This window comes from Heliangelus exortis, chromosome 17 (genome assembly GCF_036169615.1).
Source record: "Heliangelus exortis chromosome 17, bHelExo1.hap1, whole genome shotgun sequence".
Classification (NCBI taxonomy): domain Eukaryota; kingdom Metazoa; phylum Chordata; class Aves; order Apodiformes; family Trochilidae; genus Heliangelus; species Heliangelus exortis.
In genome coordinates this window covers 11,409,075-11,434,727 of record NC_092438.1, presented here as the reverse complement: position 1 = coordinate 11,434,727, position 25,653 = coordinate 11,409,075, and the positions used below count along the sequence as shown (strand labels likewise).

At 37.2% G+C, this 25,653-nt stretch overlaps 1 protein-coding gene across 2 annotated transcripts in view; it reads left to right on the top strand.

Moving 5' to 3' along the window:
- DNAH3 (dynein axonemal heavy chain 3) overlaps positions 1–25,653 on the top strand; it is a 52,940-nt gene that overhangs the window by 19,528 nt on the left and 7,759 nt on the right. For both annotated transcript variants that reach the window (XM_071760579.1, XM_071760580.1), the window contains exons 23-54: positions 713–892; positions 1,524–1,660; positions 2,327–2,528; positions 3,359–3,451; positions 3,737–3,847; positions 4,767–4,881; positions 5,271–5,469; positions 6,050–6,158; positions 6,425–6,538; positions 7,472–7,648; positions 7,859–7,950; positions 8,310–8,529; positions 9,395–9,529; positions 9,963–10,074; positions 10,588–10,829; positions 11,423–11,523; positions 11,602–11,707; positions 12,304–12,433; positions 12,896–13,132; positions 13,515–13,612; positions 13,975–14,269; positions 14,612–14,791; positions 15,766–15,889; positions 15,981–16,137; positions 17,035–17,178; positions 17,740–18,406; positions 18,515–18,680; positions 19,021–19,237; positions 20,189–20,371; positions 21,205–21,403; positions 22,293–24,434; positions 25,248–25,473. In XM_071760579.1, coding sequence (XP_071616680.1) covers positions 713–892; positions 1,524–1,660; positions 2,327–2,528; positions 3,359–3,451; positions 3,737–3,847; positions 4,767–4,881; positions 5,271–5,469; positions 6,050–6,158; positions 6,425–6,538; positions 7,472–7,648; positions 7,859–7,950; positions 8,310–8,529; positions 9,395–9,529; positions 9,963–10,074; positions 10,588–10,829; positions 11,423–11,523; positions 11,602–11,707; positions 12,304–12,433; positions 12,896–13,132; positions 13,515–13,612; positions 13,975–14,269; positions 14,612–14,791; positions 15,766–15,889; positions 15,981–16,137; positions 17,035–17,178; positions 17,740–18,406; positions 18,515–18,680; positions 19,021–19,237; positions 20,189–20,371; positions 21,205–21,403; positions 22,293–24,434; positions 25,248–25,473 — 7,610 coding nt within the window. The remainder of the gene's footprint in view (positions 1–712; positions 893–1,523; positions 1,661–2,326; positions 2,529–3,358; positions 3,452–3,736; positions 3,848–4,766; positions 4,882–5,270; positions 5,470–6,049; positions 6,159–6,424; positions 6,539–7,471; positions 7,649–7,858; positions 7,951–8,309; positions 8,530–9,394; positions 9,530–9,962; positions 10,075–10,587; positions 10,830–11,422; positions 11,524–11,601; positions 11,708–12,303; positions 12,434–12,895; positions 13,133–13,514; positions 13,613–13,974; positions 14,270–14,611; positions 14,792–15,765; positions 15,890–15,980; positions 16,138–17,034; positions 17,179–17,739; positions 18,407–18,514; positions 18,681–19,020; positions 19,238–20,188; positions 20,372–21,204; positions 21,404–22,292; positions 24,435–25,247; positions 25,474–25,653) is intronic.

The window sequence follows — 25,653 nt, the reverse complement described above, 5'->3', positions numbered from 1 at the left end:
CTGAGTTCTGCTTTCCAGTAGAGCCAATGAAGTGAAAGGTAACAACTAATATAGACCTATTCTATCAATCTCCCTGTACCTCTTGCAGAGTGATGAGCAATGCTGGCTGTCTGTTTTTTCTCCCTGCTGTATTCCCTTGCATATCCCTCACATTGTGGACTGCCAAAGTCACAAAATAAATGCAATCTGAAATTCTTTATGCAAAAAGAATCTCTCTTAGGTTTTAAAACCAATTTTTGCTGTTAGAGTTGCATGAAATAGCTCATTTTCTTGGGGGGATGGGGGCACAGGTTGAGGCCTGTGTATGAGGCCTGTGAATTGACATTTACTCAGTCTCCTGAATACCTTGTTAAGCTTTTATCTTTTCATTGACAATAAGATAGAGAGTATAAAAGTAGAATTAAAATAAGGGATTGTGGATTGGCGATCTAGTTATGTCTGTAGTTAGGCAGCTCTCCCACAACTTGCTGTAAAGAGTGCTTGTGTAAGAGTATGTCTAATTTTTGTCAGAAATATTCAGTAGTTTATCAGTGGCTGTTTCAAAATAAATTTTCTTTAAATTTGTTCATTTGTTTGTGGGGTTTGGGTTTTATTTCTTTTTTTTTCTTTCTTTTTCTTTTTTGTTTTTCCTTTGAAGCCAAGCAACTTGATTCCTCATTGTAGCTTAATTCTTCATGTGATTTAGATTAACTATTAAATGTTTTTATTACAGGCTTGGAAAGATAAGCTCTCTTTAATGCAAGATATTATAGACAGCTGGTTAAAATGTCAGGCAACATGGCTGTATTTGGAACCAATTTTTAGTTCAGAAGACATTGTAGCTCAAATGCCTGAAGAGGGCAGAAAGTTTGGGGTTGTGAATACGTACTGGCACACCATTATGGCACAAGTGGTAAGTGCTTGCATTTAATAACTTGTGTATTTGTATGTGCATCTAGTAGCATGATTATTATTGTCATGGAGACATACTTACTCGTTTTTTTGGAGTTTGAGATTTGTATTTAAGTCACAAGAAGTTATACAGAGTGGGAAATCCTTTACTTAAGCCCTTTAAAATGGAGTCTTGCAGTAAAAGTGGGAGATGTCATTATTGCTTTGGGGTTTCTGTAACAGCTGAATATTGCAGGGTGACTTAGAGCAAGTAATGTTTTAATTTTAAATTTTCTGGCTTATAATGGTTAAAGATGAGAATTAATTACTGTGGCTCTGTGTGACAGAACTTATTTGTGAATGGAAAAAAATGTAGCAAACCCACATGCAAAAGTAAGTGTCAAGGATTTTAATTTCTGTGGATATTTCCTTATTGCATCAGTGCCTGTGAAGTTCAAATTGGTGAAACTGAAAGTCTGAAAAAGCAGAACTGTCAAGTAATACATCCATATTTAATAACATGAAGGCAGACTGCAGGGAAGAGTATCTTGCATTTTAGCCTCCTGCAACATATATGATTGATGATAGCAATTTTAATGTACAAATGTACTGCAACTTGTAGCAGTTTCTGCAGTGTATTTCTTTTTATAAAGGCGAAAGACCCAAAGGTACTTGCAGCAGCTGAACAACCTATGATGTTAAACAGGCTTCAGGAAGCAAATGCTCTCCTAGAAGATGTTCAAAAAGGGTTGAATACTTATTTGGAGAAGAAAAGATTGTATTTTCCAAGGTAAATTAATTAAACAGTCTTAAGCTAAAGCCATAAGCTCTTTCAAACCATCTTTACTGAACTGAAAAGTCACATTTTATAAACACACGTGAAACTGTCAAGTGCAACAAAAAGTGAAAACTTGTTATTTTTTCTAGACATCAATAGGTTTTTTTCATTTTCTGTTAAATTGGAAATACCAGGAGCAGGCAGAGGTTTGGAGACAAAGCTGTCCAGCAGTGTAAACTTAGGGTTAGAAAACCAGGCTTTTTGAGGAACTTGCTACTTTCCCATGGCTGATTTGCAATTATATCTCTGCCCTACCCTCAATGGTTGTGCAGAGGTATGTGATACATAGGAGTTCTGGAATCTCATTCCTGGTTATCATATGTGTTTTAAAAGGTCTTGGCTGCACAGATATGTCTGGTCTTTCCTGTGTCAGTTTAAGAACCCCTCTTTCTTCCTCTGCATAAAAGGATGCTTGTATTGAAATCCTAAACACAAAAATATGATGAGTTTTATAATGTTAAAAATTACTCAAGGAGAGGGATTTGAAATCATAATTTCCTCTGTGTTATACTAGTGTTCTAAGCAACAGTAAAACCAATTCTACCTATCTTATATGAATTGATTATTAATGACAATTTTCATGAAATTTCATTTTCATTAATTGGATTTTTCCAACAGATTCTTCTTCCTATCTAATGATGAGCTACTTGAAATACTGTCTGAAACAAAGGATCCCCTTCGGGTACAACCACATTTAAAGAAGTGTTTTGAAGGAATTGCTAAGCTGGAGTTCACAGAAAACCTGGAGATCTTAGGCATGATCAGTTCAGAGAATGAAATTGTCTCTTTCATAAATAAAATCTACCCAGTCAATGCAAAGGTAATTTTTTTTCTATCTGATATTAAATTAGCACTTCACCTAAAAGCATATGTTGTGGGGGGAATAAAGTTAAAATATTTAGGATAAGATCATGAAAGGTGTTTAGGAAATGAAGGTGCAGACTGGTTTTAGAACAGAAAGGGTTTCCTTCAAAAAGGAGAAAGACACCAGTTTTGGGGTAAATTCCTCTAGGCACTTTTCTGCAGCTTTTTGCACCTACTACTGTTAAGATGCAGATAGATATGAATGTAGATCATGCTATTTATATACATGTGTATGGAACATTGCACAGCAGGGCTGAACAAGAGAGGAATGTGGGAAATCATGAATCATGAAATCATGAATCACTGAAGACTCAGAGCATGAGTTCAAAAGGGAGTAGTTATAGTAGCATTTTAAGTTTTGAAAAGTATCTCAGTTCCAGCTCTTTCTGCTAGGAAAAAATTCTTTCATAAGATGAAGGAATGGAGATGAATTGCTGTATGGTAACCAGCAAGGTGGGGCATGTTGTGAGTTGCAGATACCCTTATTCTCTTAATCCTCCAGGAAAAAAACATGCCCTGGGTTAACATGGCCAAGCTTAACTGACCATGCAAGCTGTGACCTGTGATTGTTTTGTTTATGCTTACATGAAACATATCCAGTTGTTTTTTCAGCTGAATTGTCTTTAAAGTTAGTGTGATTTACCTGCCTTCAGGCAATGTTAAACTGCAGTATTGCCTGTCAGAATTTAGGAAATTTCAACTTTTTTTCCATATTTAAGCATAACACATCAAAGAGGAAAATAGTTGAGAAATGTGTATTGATTCCTAACTTTTTGTTTTTTGAAGGGCATGGTAGAAAAATGGCTTTTGCAAGTAGAAGAAATGATGCTGGCCAGTGTAAAACAAGTGATTCAGGATGGCATAAAAGGATATGTTGAGGTACTTGTTCCTGAATTGTAGTATAAAATGGATTTGACCAGCAACTGTACATGAAGAAGTTGTTCAAATTCTTCACCAGGGAAGTGTGTTTGTAGCCAAGTGGAATCCAGCTCTCCTTTTTCAGCAGAACCAGTCTGGACTTTTTAACTTAAAATTTCTTGAAGAAAAGGATCAGAGCTCTCCATTTCATACTGCTTCTCTTTTTTGGGTTAAGTAAATGCTATCAGTACCATTGTCTATTATGTTTACATGATTTTGGTATCTGGAATGTGTCTTTTTTTTAAGGTTCCTCGAAAAACATGGGTACTTCAGTGGCCTGGACAGGTGGTTATTTGTGTTTCATCCATTTACTGGACACAAGAAGTCTGTGAGGCTATAACAAATGGAACTTTACCAGTAAGATTTTCTTCTGCCTTTCTATTAATTAATCAGATATTAGTTCTTAGTAATAAAAATCTCCTTTTATAAAATAATCCTCAGTCAATTACATATTATGGTTTACTCATGCAGTGTGCTTTGCTTTCTATTTACTTTTTTCTTGTATTTTTCTAGCAAGGGCTTGTTTGTATTACTTTGGTGTGTATCGGGAGAAGTCCCACTAAAGGAAATGTTATTACTTTATTGCTTTTTTATGAGTGATACTGGTGTAAGTAAAAGTACCAAACAAAACCAGATAGACTGTTGTTAACACTGCATATTTTTTTTCTAACTCCTGTCTTTACATGTGAAGCCCCAGGGAAAGGTGCAGGCAGAAATCTCTCCTTACAGAATGGTGCAGTTATTTGTCTGTTTATTGCTAGATTCTCCTGGTGATGAAGGTGCAGCAGCCAAGCTTGTTACTTCATACAAGAGGCTAATGACCTGTTGAGTAGGTTATTGCAGAAAACTTCATTAATCTTTTATTTCATTAAACTTTCTCGTTCAATAATGAGAAAATAATTTAAAATGTTTGATGTTAGCAGAATCTTAGATTTCTTTTAATTTACAAATTACTACTTATTTAAAGAAGCAATCTAATCCATATTTACCCAGCAGAGGGTAAATTCATCTGGTATCATGGAATTTTGGCATATCTATTAGAGGGAAAGGAAAGACTTCTGCTTGCACTGCTTTCAGGCCATTCCATAAAGGTTTTGAAGTGGCATAATAATATAAAATGCCAGTTTATCAAAAGAATTGAAAATGTTTGTGTAGTGCCAGGACTTCTATTACTCTGCTTTGTTGAAAGGGCTGTCTCCAATGACTCCCCCCATGGGAACTTAGGAACTGCTAGCTACAGCATTACCTGAATGGCTGTGTTCTGTTTCTGTGACAGGATTACTTGGAGAAGAGCAATCTACAAATTGCAGATATTGTTGAGTTGGTGAGAGGAAAGCTGTCCAGTGGAGCCCGGCTGACACTCGGGGCTCTCACTGTCATTGATGTGCATGGTAAATGAGCAGCTGTTGGAACTCGTGTTACATCTGGGGTAGTGCTGCTGCCATTAGTTGGGTTGTGTAGTTGAAAGACACAGCTAAAATGCTTTCTCTGACTTGAAAGAACCTTTATGGGGTTATTGCACAGTGTCTTTGGGTAGCTGGAGATTTCTCAGTCCTGCACGACCACCTCCCATCTACTTAGGACAGGCACTAGAATCTAGATCAAATTAAGCCAATTCCCTTAGCAAAACAGATGCAGATTCTTTTCTAACATGAAAACCAACCTCTATATGTTGATTTACCTGCCTCTAAGAAAATGCTAGTTTACTTATACATACAGAGCTTTAAGCAAATTGACATAGTGTTTAGATTTTTCAGATTATCTGTCTCTTACTATACAGCTCGTGATGTGGTTGCAAAGTTGGTTGAGGACAGAGTCACAGATCTGAATGACTTCCACTGGATTTCTCAGCTGAGATACTACTGGGAAGAGGATGATGTGATAGTGAGAATGATAACAACAGAAGCTAAATATGGTTATGAGTACCTGGGCAATTCTTCACGTCTTGTTATAACCCCACTAACGGATCGGTGTTACAGGTAAAGCCACGTGGCAGTGAGCAAGCAGACTCAATTCAGCACAACTTAACAATTGCCATTGGTGGCAAAGCCTTTCAATGAGGCTTTTGGAAAATAGTCAGAGCACTCCAGTGTTAACAGAGATCTCATTTTTAGGATGAAAATCACTTGGAGAGCAATATGATTCCCAGGGCTATGAAACAACCTTTAAGCTTTCTCAGCCGTTTCTAAAGATTTATTTTTTTTACAAAGCCAGCCTCAAGTTCTTGTCATGAGCAATGCTGCTTAATGCAAACGTGTCCTTTTTTGTGAATTCTGCTATTTTGCTTCCTGAACCTTGCATTTGCTTGTGTAATTGAGGATATATAGAGTGGATGCATGTAATGAAAAGCCTTGACATTCCTTATAGGCCAAGTGGGTGAGCTTCCACACCTGGGTATCAGTTTTAAGACAATGCTGTTTTAGGGGAGGCTGAAAGTCAGTAGGGAACAAGCAAAGTGTTTCCAGCAGAACCTGTATAGGAGAATATGTATCTATCTCTTCAGGAACAATCTGCCATTAAAGATTACTACTTCTAATGCCTGTTTTCTTGTTTGTGTAGGACATTAATGGGTGCCTTGAAATTAAATCTTGGTGGTGCTCCAGAAGGACCTGCTGGGACTGGCAAAACAGAAACAACAAAGGATCTAGCAAAAGCACTGGCTAAGCAGGTACCTAAGCACAAACTTTTTTCCTCTCCATTGTTTATATTTGGATAGATTGATATTCCTGGAAGTGCCATTCTTAAGCAATTACTGCTGGTTCTGTCCCTGCCCTTTAGTCACAGAAATATTCTGTAAGAAGCATACATTTAGGTCTGTGTTTATATGGGATCCAAAGTTGGCAGTAGTAGTCCCTTTCCATTTTAGATTCTAAGAATTTTATGGTGGACTTTTTGTTAATACTGAGAGATGTTCTCTGTGTGCTTTTGTTGTAGTGTGTGGTCTTTAATTGCTCCGATGGTCTGGATTACAAGGCAATGGGCAAGTTCTTCAAGGGGCTGGCACAGTCTGGTGCATGGGCCTGCTTTGATGAGTTCAATAGAATTGAGGTAATGTTTTAACTCAGACAAATATAGTGATAAAGCTTTACTTTAAGACACAGGATTACTGCCAATTTTCTACTTTTGTTTGTGGTATGGCCTCTTTGTTTGCATAACCACTGACAGATAAACAGGGACTTGGTTGCCTGCTGTTAGCGGCCTATGCCTACCTGTGCTGTGTTGCAGAAGTCTTGTGTCCTGGACTATTTTAGCTGAAAAAAAATTGTTCCCATGCAATTTCCTCTTTTGTATGTGAGACTCATTTTCTTTTTTTTTCTTTTTCTCTTTTTCTTTTTTTTTTTTTTTTTTTCCTTTTTTTTTTTAATGTTATCACTGACTTTGGATAAGTTTTATTGTTCTTTTGATGGAGTTAGATATGAGAAAATACTAGTAAATATCAAAATTCTATGAAGATCTGTTTTGTGTTTTAGTAACCTTAACACCTTAATTTCTCTGCCTGCTGTAACTTACTTTTTAAATGAATTAAAGTGTTAGCATTGTCTTTTTCCAGTATTCTGTTACCTTGATACCTCAAGGCACTGAGGAGTGACTCTAGGCTGCTGTACCCGTTCTTTTCGTTTTTCCTTGGGGCATTGTGTGAATCAATCTAAAGAGCTTCTTATTTGAAGTGAAAAGAAAGTGCTTTTAGAGGCCTCTAGAGGGAGTTCCTGTCCACCTAACTTAACTGTCTACCTTCAGGCAGAGGATATCTCACTTTGGAGGTTTTTGAAAGCCTCTGCTGATCTGTTTGCATCGATGGAGTAGGTGATGGTGGCACTAACTTCCAGAGAATCTCTTCAATAGACAGCTAATAGGCTTAGTTATCAGCCACAGGATGGTTTCACCTGGAGGAATTAAAAATAGTTATCAAAATATAAAAACAAAAACCTCTTATATTGTCTCCAAATGTCTTATGTTTTCCAATCTTTCTGTCTGTATTAGGTTGAAGTATTATCTGTAGTTGCTCAACAAATCCTTAGCATCCAGCAAGCTATCATGCGCAAACTGAAAACCTTCATCTTTGAGGGAACAGAGATATCTCTTAATCCCACTTGTGCTGTGTTTATCACAATGAATCCTGGGTATGCTGGACGGGCAGAGCTGCCTGATAATCTGAAGGTAAATCTATAATCCTGGTTTCTTGTAGAAATTGAACAAACTTTGCAACTTCTCTATATCACAGATTTCAGGTGATTCCTGAAGTCATGAAAATGAAATACAGAATATAGAAGTTTATTAATTCATGGAGAGATGCTATTCTTACGAAACAGGCACAAGTTATTACCATATTCCATAGTCTAAGTTTATATGTTACTTTTTTCCTTACAGGCACTGTTCCGAACAGTTGCCATGATGGTTCCAGATTATGCTTTGATTGGAGAAATCTCACTTTATTCAATGGGTTTTCTGGACTCTCGAAGGTAAGACATGCTGATTTTTTTACCTTAGTTGAGTGATATACCTCATTCCTTTATACAGCATATATGTGTTTGAGGCATGTATTCTGGAAGGCACTTAACACCTAATGTTGATGGTTATGTCCCTCTACACACAGGATTGTTTGGAAAATGAATAATAACATCAAACAAAATTCCTAAATGGCACACACATTCTCTGGCATGTCATAATCTAAAGTTTTGCTTCCTAGATGTTTTGGGCCATCTTGTCAGGTGATATGTCTGATGATCATTGCAGTCACTTTGTGTATATAGGTACTTAAATTATTTTCCTTTCATGGTCAGATATTTTCACTCTACCTGTGATATTTTAATATCCACAGTCTTGCCCAGAAAATTGTTGCAACTTACCGTTTGTGCTCAGAGCAGCTCTCATCTCAGCACCACTATGATTATGGGATGCGTGCTGTTAAATCTGTCCTGACAGCAGCAGGAAACTTAAAACTGAAGTACCCAACTGAAAATGAAAGTGTACTACTACTTCGAGCTTTGCTGGATATTAACTTGGCCAAATTCTTGTCACAGGATGTGCCATTATTCCAGGTAAGGTTTCAGTGTGTAAAAAAGTGTGTAAATTTTGTGATGGTGAGGTCCATTGTAACAACCTGCAGAAACCAGCCATTATTCTAATTTAGAACAGTGTCATCTAGGTGCTGCTACCTTAGTACAGAGTTGTTTCAGACCACTGATTTAGATGAACTGCTTGGTTCTGCTAATATTGTTTTGAAAAGCAAAAATTTCAATGATGGATTTTAAGTTATTCTACAAAATTTATGATACTGTCACAGTCTAGCGCTGGCCCAGCAATTAAACTGCATAACATACATCTTCCTAAAAGCCAGTTTGTGTTGTGTCATTCATGGAAACCATTCTTCCAAGTTTGCATTCTGAGTTTGTGCTGCAAAAGCAATATGGATAACTAAATAATGATCAAATAAAGATTTGAAGTCAGAATCAAAGTGCTGAAGTATCTATTTGCATGCTGCTTCGACAGAAGATAAAGACAATGCTAAGCTGCAGAGCAATCAATATTAAAGACATAAAAGCACACACAGAGTCATTGTCCTGCCATTTCAGAACATATACTCTTCTATTTCATCACTGAAATTCTTTCAACCACTTGCACATTTTTTCCTATAATACCTTTTGGGGCAAATGCACAGAAGGTTATGCTTTCTTTTACAACATCAGTGTGTGTTTGGAAAACGCAGGCACTCATTTCTTTCTCATGCACAAAGAATACTTTCAGGGCCACAGTTTGCTTAGAAGTTAGTTTTGTCCAGCTGAGGACATTTCCTTTTAAGTTCCTGTTGATTGTAAGAGTATTGTTTTATGTCTAGATTTGTATGCTTTGGGAACTTTCTCTTTTTGGTGTTTAAATAATGCTATTTATTCCTTTTCTTAACAGGGGATCATATCTGACCTGTTTCCTGGAGTGGTTCTTCCTGCACCTGACTATGACCTGTTTGTCCAGGCACTGACTGAAAATATTAAAAAAATGACTCTTCAGCCAGTCCCCTGGTTCATTGAAAAAATTATTCAGGTTTATTTCCACATTCTTACTTCTGGGGAATAAGCATGAGAGCAGAAGCATTCTTCATTCACTGTGTCAGGAATTAATAGCTAATAATTTCTGATAATTAGTATAATATTAAAAATAGCACATTCTTACAGAGTGAAAATCATGGAGCAGCAGCCTGCTTTGCTCATAATGATTTTTTTAAATTCAGCCAGCCTGTGATGGAGCTTATGTGTGCAGTCACTTCTTAGGTTTTATAGATCAGGATAGAAAATTAAACTGAATCTCTCACTAGCTGAGATGGTGGAATCTACTGAAAAGAACTCTGGACTAGGAGATAGGTTCTGTTCCCAGTTCTGAGCCCAGATACTTGGCTCATATTTTGTCCTGTAGCTTCATGCACGTAATGCTTTATTTTGTGCTGTGTTAAGGAGTAAGCCTCTTGTCTCTGAAACAGGTTTATGAAATGATGCTGGTGCGCCATGGGTTCATGATTGTTGGAGAACCTTTGAGTGGGAAAACCTGTTCATACAAAGTGCTAGCTGCAGCCCTTGGTGATTTGTATGCAGGTAACATTCTTCAGCCACAAACATTTCATTAATGAAGTTAATTCTATGACTAATGTTTTTCCTTTCCAGATATATGCCCAGGTTGTTAATTGTTCTATATTATGCATTCTTAAATGAAAAGTTTCTATTCATTAAACTACTTTTGTCTGGTATATTTGTCTGAAAATTTTGTGTTTATGCTTTCATCAATTTTGTTAAGTGTTGTATTTGTGCATAGTGCTTTTGAGAAAACTTGCTCTGATAGGGAGATTGTAAGTAGCTCCCATAAATGTATAAAATATATTCTGCTCTGCTTTTTCTTTTTTTCATGTGCTTTTGCACACAGGACTTTGTACTTTGCTCATAGAAGTAACAGAATTTCTTACTACTACCTAGCTGCCAAATGAATCATTTTTTTTCACCTTGAGCAGCTAAAGTGGGAACCTTAGGAATCTTCTTGTTCTGTACTTCAGTTGCTGAATGAAGTACTAACCTGTCCAGTTCTGAAGCTCATCTATTTGTCTTTTCATACAGCAAAATCCATGGATGAATTTGCTGTTGAATACAAGGTTATCAATCCCAAAGCAGTTACTATGGGACAGTTGTATGGCAGTTTTGACCCTGTAAGCCATGAGTGGTCAGATGGAGTTCTTGCAACTGCCTTCAGGGAACAAGCATCTTCTACCACAGATGATAGGAAGTGGATTATTTTTGATGGTCCAGTGGATGCAGTTTGGATAGAGAACATGAACACTGTGCTGGATGATAATAAAAAGGTAATTTAATTTTATGATAATAAGAAGGTAACTTACTTTTTGCCAGTAATATCGTCCTTGAATAAAACATACTTTTGGTAGTAGCAATGTTGTAGCCTGTTAGTCAAAGGAGATGTGAGATTCAGGAAAGGCTGAAGTGCTTTAAAGTATTTTCTATTCCCAGTTATATGAATTGGTTTAGTAGATGACACTAAGCTGTTGATTCTCCCTAGAAGCCTTGTCTTGCTCCTTTGTTACTGAAATAAGGTTGCTCACTGAGGCTTTTTTTAATTAACCCTCCGAAATACATGAAATCAGTTCTCTAACTGGAAACTGAACTGGCTGAAATTAACAAGTGAATAAATAAACTAAGGGAAAAAAAAAAAAAAAAGCTGCATGTCATAACTGCATTGTTCTCTGTGTCTCTGCAAACCATTACAGTAATGTGTGGAAAAGTTGAGACAAGGTCCATAAGTATCATGCCTTGTGAGAATAGAAATGTGTGAATGAAGAGTGACACAAAATAGAATGTTGAGTGATTTTATGGCAGGCATTTCTTTGACTGAATGATCAGCACATGATGAGATTGTGTTTACCTGATGCTCTTCTTCTAGCTGTGCTTAATGAGTGGCGAAATAATTCAGATGAATTCCAAAATGAGTTTAATCTTTGAGCCTGCAGACTTAGAGGAGGCATCTCCAGCAACTGTCAGCAGGTAATGTGAAGTCATTCAAACTTGAACTGTCCCACCTTGCACATCTATTCCTGTACCACAGCTGTTTATTCTTCCCAGGTGTGGTATGATCTATATGGACTCCCACCAGTTAGGTTGGAAGCCACTGAAGGATTCCTACTTGGAAAAACTGCCTCCAAACCTGGAGGAAGAACACCGAGAGATGGTGGGTCTCTTAATTTTTTACATAGCTCTAATTGAGAAGATTAATTTTGAGGTGATGCCCACTAGAAGGCAGACATGCAGAATCAAAACCTTCTGAAGTACTTCTGTGATTTAGAAGGTCTCAAATCCCCTAGGGGGGCTATTGTAGTGTGCTACACTGTCAAATGTTGTTGGAAGGAAAGTGCCTGAGAGCTGGTGATGCTGTGAATATTAGATATGCAAAGCAGGAAAAGCTGGAAGACTCAAACTTATTTGAACTTTTCTGTCTAAGACATCTAGAGTTTAGCTGAAGAAATGCTTATAATAATATTGTCATTAACAGCTTGATCTTCAAAGCCTTGGTCACCCCATGAATCCCTGCTAAATAGTCTTCCGTGGGCTGGGTTGGTTGCATGAATGAAAGCTCTTTGTGTTGTGTGTTGTGTATCTGTGGTGTAGATGCAAATAAAAGTAGGTGTTGTTGGGAATCAGCTTTTAATCTTATAAAGATGAAAATTCCCTTTTATTGTGCAATAAAATCTTGTAATTGTCTCTTAAGAGACAATTAAGAGACAACTCCTGCAACAATTTTGAAGTAATTTCCTTTTCTCCTGGTAGGTCAATGGCATGTTTGTCTGGCTAGTCCAGCCCTGTTTAGACTTTATTCACTTGAATTGCAAAGCCTTTGTACAAACATCCCCTATTCATCTGAGTTATAGCTTGATGAAGCTCTATGATTGTCTGCTTGGTAAGTAACCTAAGCCTTATTCTTTTTATTTCAATTTTTTTTTCCTGCTGTGTGCCATAAGATGCAAGTTATCAGATGCAAGGAAATACCAGAGGAATTCCTTGCAGTTGAGATCATTCAATACATGTCCTTTCTCACTGATTGGTACTAATTATAATTCTTTGACTAGTGTAAAGAGCTTTCACATTTGGCATTACAACACTAATCATGATCTTGTGAATGTATTCTACATATTTTTCTTTCTGTTTGTTAGCACTGGAAGAAAAGAATTCAGATCTTTAGTAGATTTTTTTTAACTGGTAAACAGTATTTTACATACACAAGATCCTAAGTCTGTATATTAGCTTTGTTCTTCTGAAGACAATGCACTAATTATCTCAGAATACTTTTGCAAAAATTATTTTGAATTGGGGTTTGTGGTTATTACTGGCATTTAACTGAAATTCAAAATCTGTGTTTTAGATGTAATAAAGCCACCTGAGGAAGAGGAGAAGAGAAGCATGTCTAGTGAGGAGATCATCATGTGGCTGCAGGGGCTTTTCCTTTTTTCTTTAGTTTGGACAATCGGGGGGATCATTGATGCAGACAGCAGAAAGAAATTTGATTTGTTTTACCGTGACTTGCTACTGGGAAGGAATTCTGAAAACCCCTGCCCTGAAAGTGTGAAGCTTAACAGAAGCAACAGTTTCCCAGAAAAAGGTGCTTCTTAATAACTGTACTTACCTGGCCTTTTCTAGAGCAGTAAGAAAACTTGGCATTTGAAGGAAGAACTGTTCCTGGCAGATGTTAAGTCTGCAGGAGAGCCAATAGCTGCCAAGCTTTGGGCTGCACAGTTGGGTGCTGTTTCCTGGCTCTTTTAACCAGGAGCAGCATATGCCTCGTGTTGTACTCAAACAATGTAGCTGAGTCTGACCTGCAATAATGTGGAGATGATAAAGGTGGGGAGCAGGGAATATCGTGTGTACTGGAAAGCCTTAATTATCATAAAGCTGACTGTTGGTCATATCACATTGAAATGATTAAAGTTTCTTTTCATTCTTTAATCAGTGGATTTTCCTGTGTTGTGTTTTTCAATTAACAGGGAGTGTTTATGACTACTATATTGACAAGCATGGGCAGTGGAAGATGTGGATGGAGTACATCACAAAAGAAGAGCAAGTTATTGCCCCAGATGCTAAGGTTCACATTGATGTCTTTCATTATAGAAAATAATAGCTCTGTTTCTTTCTCTTTGCACAGTAGGGGAACAGAATTAAGCCAGACTTAACCCTGCAGTTCTTCTTCCAGGAATTGTATCGTGTCTATGAACCATAATATAGGGAATACTAGTTGTGCTATTTACTGTATAAACACTGAACAAGAAGTGGGGCTGTACTGTCTCCCAGAACCTTGTCACAGCCTAGGTTTTCAGAGAAAATATTTTTTTTTAATTTGTTTTTTGTGCTACAGGCTTCCTGAATTTGCAAGTATTCATGCCAATTAAATGTTTAATGTATTAAATGTTTAATTTTCATGTGCTCTTTTACTTTGCTGTGTAACAGGTATCTGAGCTGATCATTCCAACAATGGAAACTGCCAGACAAATGTTTTTCCTTAAAACATATGTGGAGCATAATGTCCCTTTGCTTCTTGTTGGTCCCACTGGTACTGGAAAATCAGCTATAACAAATAGTTTTCTACTGCAACTTCCAAAGGAAGTATACATCCCAAGCTTCATCAACTTCTCTGCAAGAACCTCTGCTAGTCAAACCCAGGATATTATTATGTCCAAGCTGGACAGGAGAAAAAAAGGATTATTTGGACCTCCTGCAGGGAAAAAAGCAATAATGTTTGTGGGTAAGACAGCTTTTTCTGGGTTTTTATAGTATTTTAATTCTGGCTTTAGGCAAAGGAAGAGAATAATTGTGACTAGAGATTTTGGATTGCCTCAGTGCCTTTTCTCAGAAACCCAAAGAAGGATTCGCACTGCCCCCTGCTGAAAGGTTTCTAACTGTGTAAGTGGTGGTTGCCTTCGGAATAGTTCATGGTGGTGTAGTGTTAAACGAAGTAAAAGAAAATAAAACAAAATCACCATCCACACTAAGCCAAACCATAACCCCTAAGTATGCCTGAGAAATATAATCTCATTTAATTCCTAAGCACTGAAGTTTTTTAATCTACTGCCTATACTTTCCATAGATGACCTAAACATGCCTGCAAAGGAGGTGTATGGAGCCCAGCCACCTATTGAGCTTCTCAGACAGTGGATTGATCATGGTCACTGGTACGACAAGAAAGACACATCTAAGATTAATATCACAGATGTGCTGTTTGTTTCAGCTATGGGTCCACCTGGAGGAGGCCGGAATGATATTACAGGTAGGAAATACATTAATATGGCAAGCAGTTAACTAATTGATTCAAGTTAAGAGGAAGGTTAAATTTTTTCTGATGACAAACTACATTTATTTACCATCTGTAAACCTACAGATACATGCACTTGCTGGATCTTTCCAAATACAAGTTTGCATGCTCAAGATCAAATCTGTGCCTTTCTCAGAGGGAGTTAAATCAACATTAGAAACAAAGGTTTTAGTATTGATCAAACTATAGATGATGAAAATAATTCTACAGTTAGAGGCTTGGACACTTCTTTCATTTTCTTTGTTTTGGAAAAAGGAGGGCATACATCTTGCCAAGCCTTTGTGGCAATTCTCTTCTGAAATTTTATGTCCTGTTGCTAAGATAAGCTGTCTGCATTTACTTACAAGTATGTTGCCTGCAAGTCCATGATTCCTGTCATATCATGATGCAGATTATTATATTTTCTAATTAAAAGTTTATGTCAGTAAAAGTGCTAATGTAACTACAGCTACCCCATTATAAGGCACTTTATGCTACTTTGCTTCATATAAACAGTCTAACAAAGGTATAATTATATGTGCTCTGAGGAGGCTTTGTAAAATTTACTCTTGGATAGACTGAATTTTTTCATGTGCAGGCTGATAGCAATAGACTTAATTTTGTGAAGTTTTACTGTATGATGTAACAATCAACAGGGCTAGTGTGAGCTGAAATGTAAATTTGGATTATAGTGGCCTTGTCATGATGGAGTTTCATGTTTTTCTTATTAAACAATTATTGTAAGTCAAGTACTGATATAAAATAGAAAACAGTTTGTGTTTATTTTGCATCACTGCTGAAACAGAAATTTGTCAGAAACAAAATTGTGGAGCGGGAGCCATATTAAAACATGGTTCAAGTGTCAGTGAATACTCTAGAAAATGCTAGCTGAAAAATGGAAGTGTTTTGACTTTCCTACTGCTTTCTGCATCTTTTTGTGTGTCTTACAGGACGTTTCACACGGCACTTGAATGTTGTATCTATTTGTTCTTTTGATGATGACATATTAACCAGGATTTTTACTGCAGTTGCTGACTGGCACTTCAGCAAAGGCTTTGAACCTGCGTTTCTAAGGTAGTGTGAAATATTTCCTGTAGCACTTTTGTAATCTTTTATCTGTGGTTTATATGCAGAAACTAAAATTGGTTCTCTCTTCCTTCTTAAGGCTGGGGAACACGATGGTCCAAGCAACAATGGCAATTTATAAATCGGCAGTGGCTAATTTCCTCCCAACTCCTTCAAAATCCCACTATGTCTTTAATCTACGGGATTTTTCCAGGGTTATTAGAGGAGTGCTGCTCTGTCCACACACTCATTTGAAAGTAAGTTGTGGTTTAATTACATTGCTGGAAGAAAGAGCAATGTAAAAAGTAAATTATTATTATAATACAATTGAACATCTCCAAATACAATATGTTTACAAGCCTTAAAATGAGGATAGTCTCTGAGCACTTTGCTGTGTATTTTCTGTCTGTCTCTGAAGGACACCACTGTCATTTTTGTTAATATTTTTAATATATATTACAGTCCAAGGTCCATGTGTTAAGGCCTGTACATCAAGTTAGACAGTCCCTTCTCTTGAACTTGAAAATTAAATGTACAAAAGAAACAAATGTGGGAAAAGGCTCATTATCTCTTTTTTACAACTCACAAGCTCATCAGAGAACAAGACTGAATAATTTAGCCTTGAGTTTGCCTACTGTCACAAACTACAAATTAATACTGGTACACATGATTTTAATTCTAGTTTTCTCATCCATTTTCAGTGGAATGTCAAGTTAAAGGAATATTAAAAAAATTATTTCTGTTGAAGGTATGGTTTTGGTGCAGAAACAGAAAAAAACAGCTGCAAGCTCTTCAGGCAAAATCTTAGCTAGCAAGAGTTTTGGGCAGGGCTTGGGTTAAAGCCCATGAGCTATACATTTGAAAGATTTATTCATTAATTTGTGTTGCAAGGGTAGGGAGATTTGATACAGTAAAGAAAGCACTTTGACAGGAGAGTCCCACTTGGTATTGGCAGGAAGGACAAGATGGGTAACTAGTGAGGGAGCCAGTTAAGTTAGCAGATGCCAAGCCATGTGCTGAATGGCTTGGAATGGAAAGATTCCCAATGAGTTTAGTACAAGATATAGCACAGTCCAGATGGACATTTCTGTCAGTCTGTTTTTCAACAAATCCTGGAGCTGTATTTGTCTGTTTTCTTGTGTTTACTTTTTCAGGACGAAGATAAATTAATCAGACTTTGGATTCATGAAGTTTACCGAGTTTTCTATGATCGGTTAATTGATGAGGAGGACAGGAATGTGTTCTTTCAGATGGTAGAAGAGGCAACATCAAATACCTTCAATCAGAGCTTGGATAAGGTATTTCTGGGGACTGTTCTGGGATGAAGAATGACATTGATGCATTTTCGAAAGTATTTAGTCACAGAGATGGCATTTTGTATCAGACACATTTTGAATTATCAGTACATTTTAAAAATATGGATGGCCTTCTATTCAGTATTGAGCATCATACATATGCTTAGTCAAGTTAATACAAATTGCTTTATATCAGAATCATTCACAACAATTTGGTGTTGGTACAGAGGACTAACTAGAATAAATATCTTACACAATATTTATCTGTTTTGTTTAATATTTGGAGGAGCCAATGGGAGCAGTGGGTACTTTTCTGAGAAGCCTTTTGGGAACTTGTCCTATATTTGATAGCATAGTTTCTCTGTAGAATAAATTTCTGTGGAAACTTCCATGTCAAGATACAGCATATTCCCCACTAGGTGTGTTTTTTGTGTGTAATAACTAGAACAGCTGGAAAAGTCTTTCTCACAGTATTATTACTCTGTAGTCAAGAATGATTGTGATTTTAGGGAAAATAATTCTTTGATAATTTGAATGATCTGTTGATACTTGTCTTTTCTGTAGGTAGTGGGTCATCTCTCACCTACAGGAAAAGTCTCTGATGATAATATTCGCAGCCTGTTCTTTGGGGACTTTTTTCTGCCAGACAGCAGTGAAAAAGTGTATGATGAAATCACAGACTTGCAGCAGCTGACAGCCGTGATGGAACACTACCTTGAGGAATACAACAACATGAGCAAGGCACCAATGCCCTTAGTTATGTTCAAGTTTGCTATCGAGCACATCTCAAGGATATGCAGGGTATTGAAGCAGGATAATGGACATCTCTTGCTGGTGGGGATTGGTGGGAGTGGTCGACAAAGTGCTACCAAGCTGGCCACCTTCATGAATACCTTTGAACTCTTTCAAATTGAAATTACAAAGTCCTATGGGATCACTGAATGGAAAGATGATGTTAAAAGAGTCATGGTGAAAACAGGCGTTGAGAACAAGAATATTACCTTTCTGTTCTGTGATAATCAAATCAAGGATGAAGCATTTGTAGAAGATGTCAACATGCTTTTAAATACTGGTGATGTGCCTAGTATCTTTCCAGCAGATGAGAAAGCTGAAATTGCTGAGAAAATGCAAAATGCAGCAAGGATGGAGAACAAGAAAATTGAAACCTCCCCCATTGCTATGTACAATTTCTTTATTGAAAGGGTGAAGAAAAATTTGCATATTGTCTTAGGTCTGTATGAAATGTGCTTTTTCTCAGAATCTTTTTTCTTAGACTGAGCTTGTTTTGCTTCCTAACTGCAAACTCATATAACAATAATTTTGGTTTTTTTTTCCTTAGCCATGAGTCCTATTGGAGATGCATTTCGGAATCGATTACGGATGTTCCCATCACTGATAAACTGTTGCACCATTGATTGGTTCCAAACCTGGCCTACAGATGCTTTGGAAATGGTTGCTAACAAGTTTTTAGAGGATGTTGAACTTGATGATGACATCAGAAAAGAGTATGAGTTTATATATAAAGAACATAAGAAGCAAATAATTGTTAGTCTTCCCTTCTTGCCCCCAACATACTTGATCAGGACACTGTACGTGTAAATGGACAAAGTGAAGCCAACTCTGAGTTTTCAGTGCAGTGCAAAGATATGTAGATACAAATCTATCTGATGGTTCTGAAAATCAGGCTGTTCTTCAAAGGTAGTCTAAAATATTTCTTATAATGGGGAAAAAACCAATTCTGCCTTCATTAACATTAATGTAATTTCATAAGTTTAGAGTAATTTCCTCATAATTAACATAAAGACAGATTGTATTTTCATAGTAATGTGGAAAAATTTTCTCTAGGGTGGTGTCAATGTGCAAATATTTCCACGAAAGTGTGAGGGAGCTCTCTATCGACTATTACACTATACTGAGAAGACACAACTATGTGACACCAACTTCATATCTGGAATTGATTCTTACCTTTAAGACACTGCTGAACAGGAAAAGGCAGGAAGTTGACATGATGAGAACTCGGTATCTTACCGGGCTTCAGAAGCTGGAATTTGCATCTTCACAAGTAAGGTTCAGATAAAAACACAGAGCATGTGTCATGTGCTTACTTTAGTATGGGATCTGTATCAGCTGATTAAAACTTATAAAAATAAAAATTACTAAATTTCCTCTCCACTATATTCATTATATTATTGATAATTTTCTACAGAAAGACAGTGGCAAAAATTAGATTGGTTACTGCTTAGTCATTTTAGGAAATTGTGGTAGTTTCCACAAAATTATAACACTTAATAGAAAGCTAAATGAAACTGATGGTACTCATTAAATTATTAATTCAGGAATAAACCATATAAATGTCATTATTTTCCCAAAATCTTATATGGAGAATCTGTGCCTCAGCATCCTAGTACCCTTTCCAAAATAAGGGGCAAGTTGAAGAATATCATTAGACAGTAATGAAGATTACTTCCTAAGTAGATTCACAGTAGGAAATCTGTTAGGTTCCAGGTAAATCACCCATTTTTTAAACCATATGATCTAGGGATTGATCTTTCCAAGATACAAAGTAAAGGAGCTTCCAGGTACTTTATGGATGAAGAACATCCAGTTCTCAGCTGTTGCTGTTGCTAGTTCTGTGTTACCTTCCAGGTTTCCTTTGGATTTTGTTTTCTACCTGTGCAATAAAGGAATATTTGGGGTTCCATAAACTGACACTGACTGTGAGGAAAAAAATTCAATTAATCAATTTATTTGTCATTATTGAGTTTCAGTGAAGCATGTAGAATCAAGTAAAAGCAAGTATATTGCATGCTTTTGATTAAAAAATAATCCTTAAAAATCTACTCAAAAAACCAGCTTCTAGAAAAATATACTAGAGAACAGTTTTAATAAATATTTAGATCAAATGTCCCTTCTCAGATTGTATTAATATAGTGTCTTTTCATCTTTCTAAGATGTCAAAATGTGAAATGCATGTGATGTGACACAAATTTCTTCTTGATTTCCCTTTTATCAGGTTTCAGAGATGCAGAAAGAACTGACTGACCTTCAGCCAGAACTCATTCAAACTTCTGCAGAAACAGACAAGATGATGGTCCAGATTGAAAAGGAAACAACTGAAGTAGATGCAAAGAAGGAACTAGTGTCAGCGGATGAAAAAGAGGCTAATGAAGCAGCAGCTGTTGCTAAAGCTATTAAGGTAATGTACAAGATGTTGAGCCTGGAGCATGAGGGGTTCCAGGTCTTTCCAAGTAAATGGGAGTTGTGATGATGTGTTAATGGAATCATCCGAGCTCTTAAAGTAACAAAATTGCAAGAGATGATGAATGACATGTTCCTAATATAAACAAGGTAAATTTTGTCTGGTTAGAGTATGACACGATCTCACAGTACTGTGTGGATTTCCTTTCTAGTTCACATCCCAAAAGCTGTATAGTTCTAATTTCTGTACTATATTCTTCTTCTCCACAGATTAAATAATTAGTCTATACTGTTTGCAGGCCCAAGGAAAGTTCATTTAGAGTTAGATGAGCCAATGTGACACAGAGCTGCATGGTGTTCTGTTAGGCATAACCTAAGAGCTATTACCATAGCCAGAGGTCTGTAGCACAGGATTTCCCATGGAAAGTGGCACAAGTCATTAATATTTTTAGTTGGAAATGTCAGTGATAGACAAGCTACATACTGAGATCTGAGAACATAATAAAGTTAAATCTTACAGTGCTGATCAGGTAAAAATATATACTGTGTAGCTTAAATTCTAGGAACTGTATCTAACCTGCATTTTAATTCTCTTTGTCAGACCAGAGAGGCTTTGATTTTGACAGCTTGTCTGGCTTTTTCAGCTATGAGTTCAGCTTATGGAAGTTACTAAATTCTCTATAAACCTTCCCTCTTTAAACTGCACAGACAAATTGTGAAAGTATTTTTTCTTTCCGAGAAACATAATGCTGTGAAGAGTCTTTTATTAGGTAGTTGGAGTGGGGTAATCAGGTTGCAGGTTTACAGGCTTCTGCCCCATGTCTTTAACAGGATGAATGTGAAGGAGACCTTGCTGAGGCCATGCCAGCTTTGGAGGCAGCACTTGCAGCTCTTGATACTCTGAATCCTTCAGACATCTCTCTTGTGAAATCCATGCAGAATCCACCTGGTCCTGTTAAGCTCGTCATGGAGAGTATCTGTGTCATGAAGGGGAGTAAACCAGAAAGAAAGCCTGATCCAAGTGGCAGTGGTAATGATGCCATATTTGTTATCTATGCCCTAGGAATGCTTGGGGTACTGCTGTGTGGTACTAGTGAACTACTACTGGTGTGAACATGCACCACGTGCACTAAACATGCATTTTGCCAGCAGTGACTTCCAGCCATGCTGAATGGATAAGAGCTGCTTTTGGCATTGTAACCTATTGCACTTGCTTGACACTGTTGTACAAACTTTGTCAATATGATCCCAGTCACCAACACAAAGTTAGCTCCTCAACTTGCTTTGATCCAGTCTTGAAATTTGCATTGCCTTGAGGAACTCTGTGAGCTGGTGTGCACCATTCACCTATATTTTCCCCTCTGATCTCTGCTACCAAACCTTATCAGTCAGACTGGGGGACAGAGTTCTAACTAAACCTCAGCCATAGGTAATTACTCTAACAAGCTCTTTCTCTGTGCAATTATATTGTTATTGTGGGATTGCACAGGACCTGAACGGTAGGAAAGGAAAGAAACCTTCTCCTTCTGCCTTATGCTTCCACAGTTCAACCCTTCATAACTGAAAATGAGAGTTCTCTAAATGTCTTTCATCAAAAACTGTCTTACCTAGATTAGGAAGGAATGTTGTCACATTGTTTCTGATTTATCTGATAAACTATGCTAAGGCAGACTGTATAGTAATTTTTTTCCCTTATTTTGCTTGGTAGAGATATAATTAATATATAATTAATAAATATGACATAGGCTAGTAGTGATGCCTAAGTTCCTGCTGAATCTCTTTAGGTAATGACTTTCCCATACTATGCATAGTAAAATTCTGCTGCAAAATCACTGATCTTAATTCTTCTTAGTGTCAGGTATTTTTTCACTTTGAACATACATACTTTAGGCCTGATTTTAATATTATTTGCAATATAGGTAAAATGGTGGAAGACTACTGGGGACCGTCTAGAAAGATACTTGGAGATCTGAAATTCCTTGAGAGCTTAAAGACGTATGACAAGGACAATATTCCTCCTGCTATAATGAAAAGAATCAGAGAGAAATTTATTGATCATCCAGATTTTCAGCCAGCTGTCATAAAAAATGTCTCATCTGCCTGTGAAGGACTGTGCAAGTGGGTGCGAGCCATGGAAGTCTATGACCGTGTGGCAAAAGTGGTTGCCCCAAAGCGGGAACGTTTGAAAGAAGCAGAAGAAGTTCTGGATGTTCAAATGCAGAAGCTGCAAACCAAACAAGCAGAACTGAAGGAGCTACTTGATCGTCTGCAAGCTCTGAATGATGATTTTGAGCGCATGAATAACCGGAAGACAGAGTTAGAAAATAATATTGAACTCTGTTCACAAAAGCTTGTGAGAGCTGAGCAGCTGATTAGTGGCCTTGGTGGAGAGAAAGAGAGGTGGACAGAAGCTGCACGGTTGTTGGGAATCCGGTACACAGACCTAGTAGGAGATGTGTTGCTATCATCAGGGACTGTGGCTTATTTGGGAGCCTTTACTGTAGATTACCGTCTGAAATGTCAAAAGCAATGGCAGGATCTGTGCATTGAAAAGAACATCCCGTGCTCCAGTGATTTCAGCTTAAGTAATACCTTAGGGGATCCAGTCAAAACCCGTGCATGGCAGATTGCTGGATTGCCAATTGATTCTTTTTCAGTTGACAATGGCATAATTGTGTCTAACTCAAGAAGATGGGCTTTAATGATAGATCCTCAAAGGCAAGCTAACAAGTGGGTAAAAAATATGGAGAAAAATAACACCCTGTCAGTTATCAAATTATCTGATGCACAATATGTGAAGACATTAGAAAATGCTATTCAGCTTGGAACGCCAGTCTTGCTGGAAGATATTGGTGAAGAACTAGATGCCTTCATAGAACCGATTTTATTAAAGCTAACATTCAAACAGCAAGGGGTAGAATACATGAAATTAGGGGAAAATATCATTGAATATTCAAGAGATTTCAGGTTTTACATGACAACCCGCTTAAGAAACCCTCATTATCTCCCTGAAGTGGCTGTGAAAGTTTGTTTACTCAACTTTATGATTACTCCTTTGGGTCTTCAGGACCAGCTTCTTGGAATTGTAGCTGCCAAGGAAAAGCCTGAGCTGGAAGAAAAGAAAAATCAGCTGATTATAGAAAGTGCAGCCAACAAGAAACAACTAAAGGAAATAGAAGATAAAATCCTGGAGGTCCTTTCCAGTTCAGAAGGAAACATCTTGGAAGATGAAACAGCAATTAACGTTTTGTCTTCATCCAAAGAGTTATCTCAAGAAATCTCTGAGAAGCAAAAAATTGCCACTGCAACTGAAGAGGAAATAGATTCCACTCGACTGGGGTATAAGCCAGTTGCTGTTCATTCAGCTGTTGTCTTCTTCTGCATCTCTGATCTGGCAAACATTGAACCTATGTACCAGTATTCATTGATTTGGTTCATTAACTTGTATGTTCAGTCTATTGCTAAAAGTGAAAAGAGTGAAGATCTAGAAAAGAGAATTGAGAATATAATTGATCATTTCACAGTAAGCATCTATAATAATGTCTGTCGTTCACTGTTTGAAAAGGATAAGCTGTTATTCTCCTTCCTTCTGACAGTTGGCATTATGAAGGGAAAAGGCCTAATAGATGATGAGGTTTGGCGTTTTCTACTGACAGGAGGTGTTGCTCTTGATAATCCTCACCCCAATCCAGCTCCAGATTGGCTGTCTGACAAATCATGGGCCGAGATAGTACGTGCATCTAATCTGACAAACCTCAGTGGACTAATGGAACATGTAAAAGAGAATTTTCCAAAGTGGAAACCAATATATGACTCTGTAAGACCCCATGAAGAAGCCTTCCCAGATGCGTGGAGCACACTGGCAGGGTTAGATCGCATGGTTATTCTCAGGTGTTTGAGACCTGACAAAATTGTTCCAGCAGTACAGGACTTCATTGTGGAAAATATGGGGAGAACATTTATTGAACCGCCCACTTTTGATCTGGGAAAAAGTTACAGTGATTCAAATTGTTGTACCCCTTTGATTTTTATATTATCACCAGGTGCTGATCCTATGGCAGGTGAGTTTGACATGTAAAAATCTTTTTTTATCAGGTTAAATAACACTGAGTGAGACTAAATTGATGATTGTGTAGGCTCCTTCATTTGGTCTTTGGAGTGTCTTTAAAGTACAATACAGCAATGATGGAATACCAAAAACATTTGCATCTGCTCATATATCTTCAATGATAGTAAAATTGCTAGAGGGTGGAATGTGATTAAAGAGGGTGATTTAATGTGTAGGTCTCTGAGCAGCAATTTAGGGATCTAACAGCTTATAACATCCAGACCAGCTTATAATTTATGTTTGCCTTAGCATTCTTTCATTGGGTGCTTGGGACTTTATTAGTCTTTACTACAGCTCTTCCTCCTGAAAATTTCCTCCCTCTCAATTACTAATTAAATGGTATATATGACCACACCTAAAACTACATCTGTTAAATGTTCTTTAAGAAATAGCTACCCAGATTATTATTAAGCCTGGTTTTCTTGCAAAAGAATTGTAGTATGGAGCCATACCATAAGGATGGTTTTCCAGGAACTGAGTAGTCAGGGCTAAAGGAGAGTACAGGTATTTAACCTTGCTAGGTTTTTTACTTTTTAAAGTATTGTGTTATACACCTAAATTTCAACTCAGAAACACAGTGACTGATGCAGCACTTGATACTACTTCTGAGTTTTTGAGGTAGTGTTATTTTTTTTTACAGTTGGGTAAACTTTTTTTACTTCTGCACTTTTAATGACATTTGACATTATAAAAAGATTAATCTAATATAGATCTACTTCCTAATAGACTTTGTCTTTGTTTGCCTGTGTTAAACTTGCCTTCACAGGTTTACTAAAATTTGCTGATGATGTTGGCATGGGAGGTACAAACATTCAGACTATTTCGCTTGGACAGGGGCAAGGCCCAATAGCAGCACAAATGATTCATGAGGGTATTTCTCGTGGAACTTGGGTGGTGTTACAAAACTGCCACCTTGCAACTAGTTGGATGCCTACTTTGGAAAAAATCTGTGAGGAAGTTATAGTGCCTGAGAACACCAATGATAGGTTCAGGTAGGAGTTCTAATATTTTATTCTTTTTAATGGGCATATCTCTTTCTGATGAAGACACTAGAAAAAAGAAATGAAACTTATTTTGTGTAGATAAAATATATATTGTTTGGTGCAGTCATAGAATAAACATACCTGATTAGGATGGTATCTTTTCTGCCTGTCAAAAATAATCTACCTTAT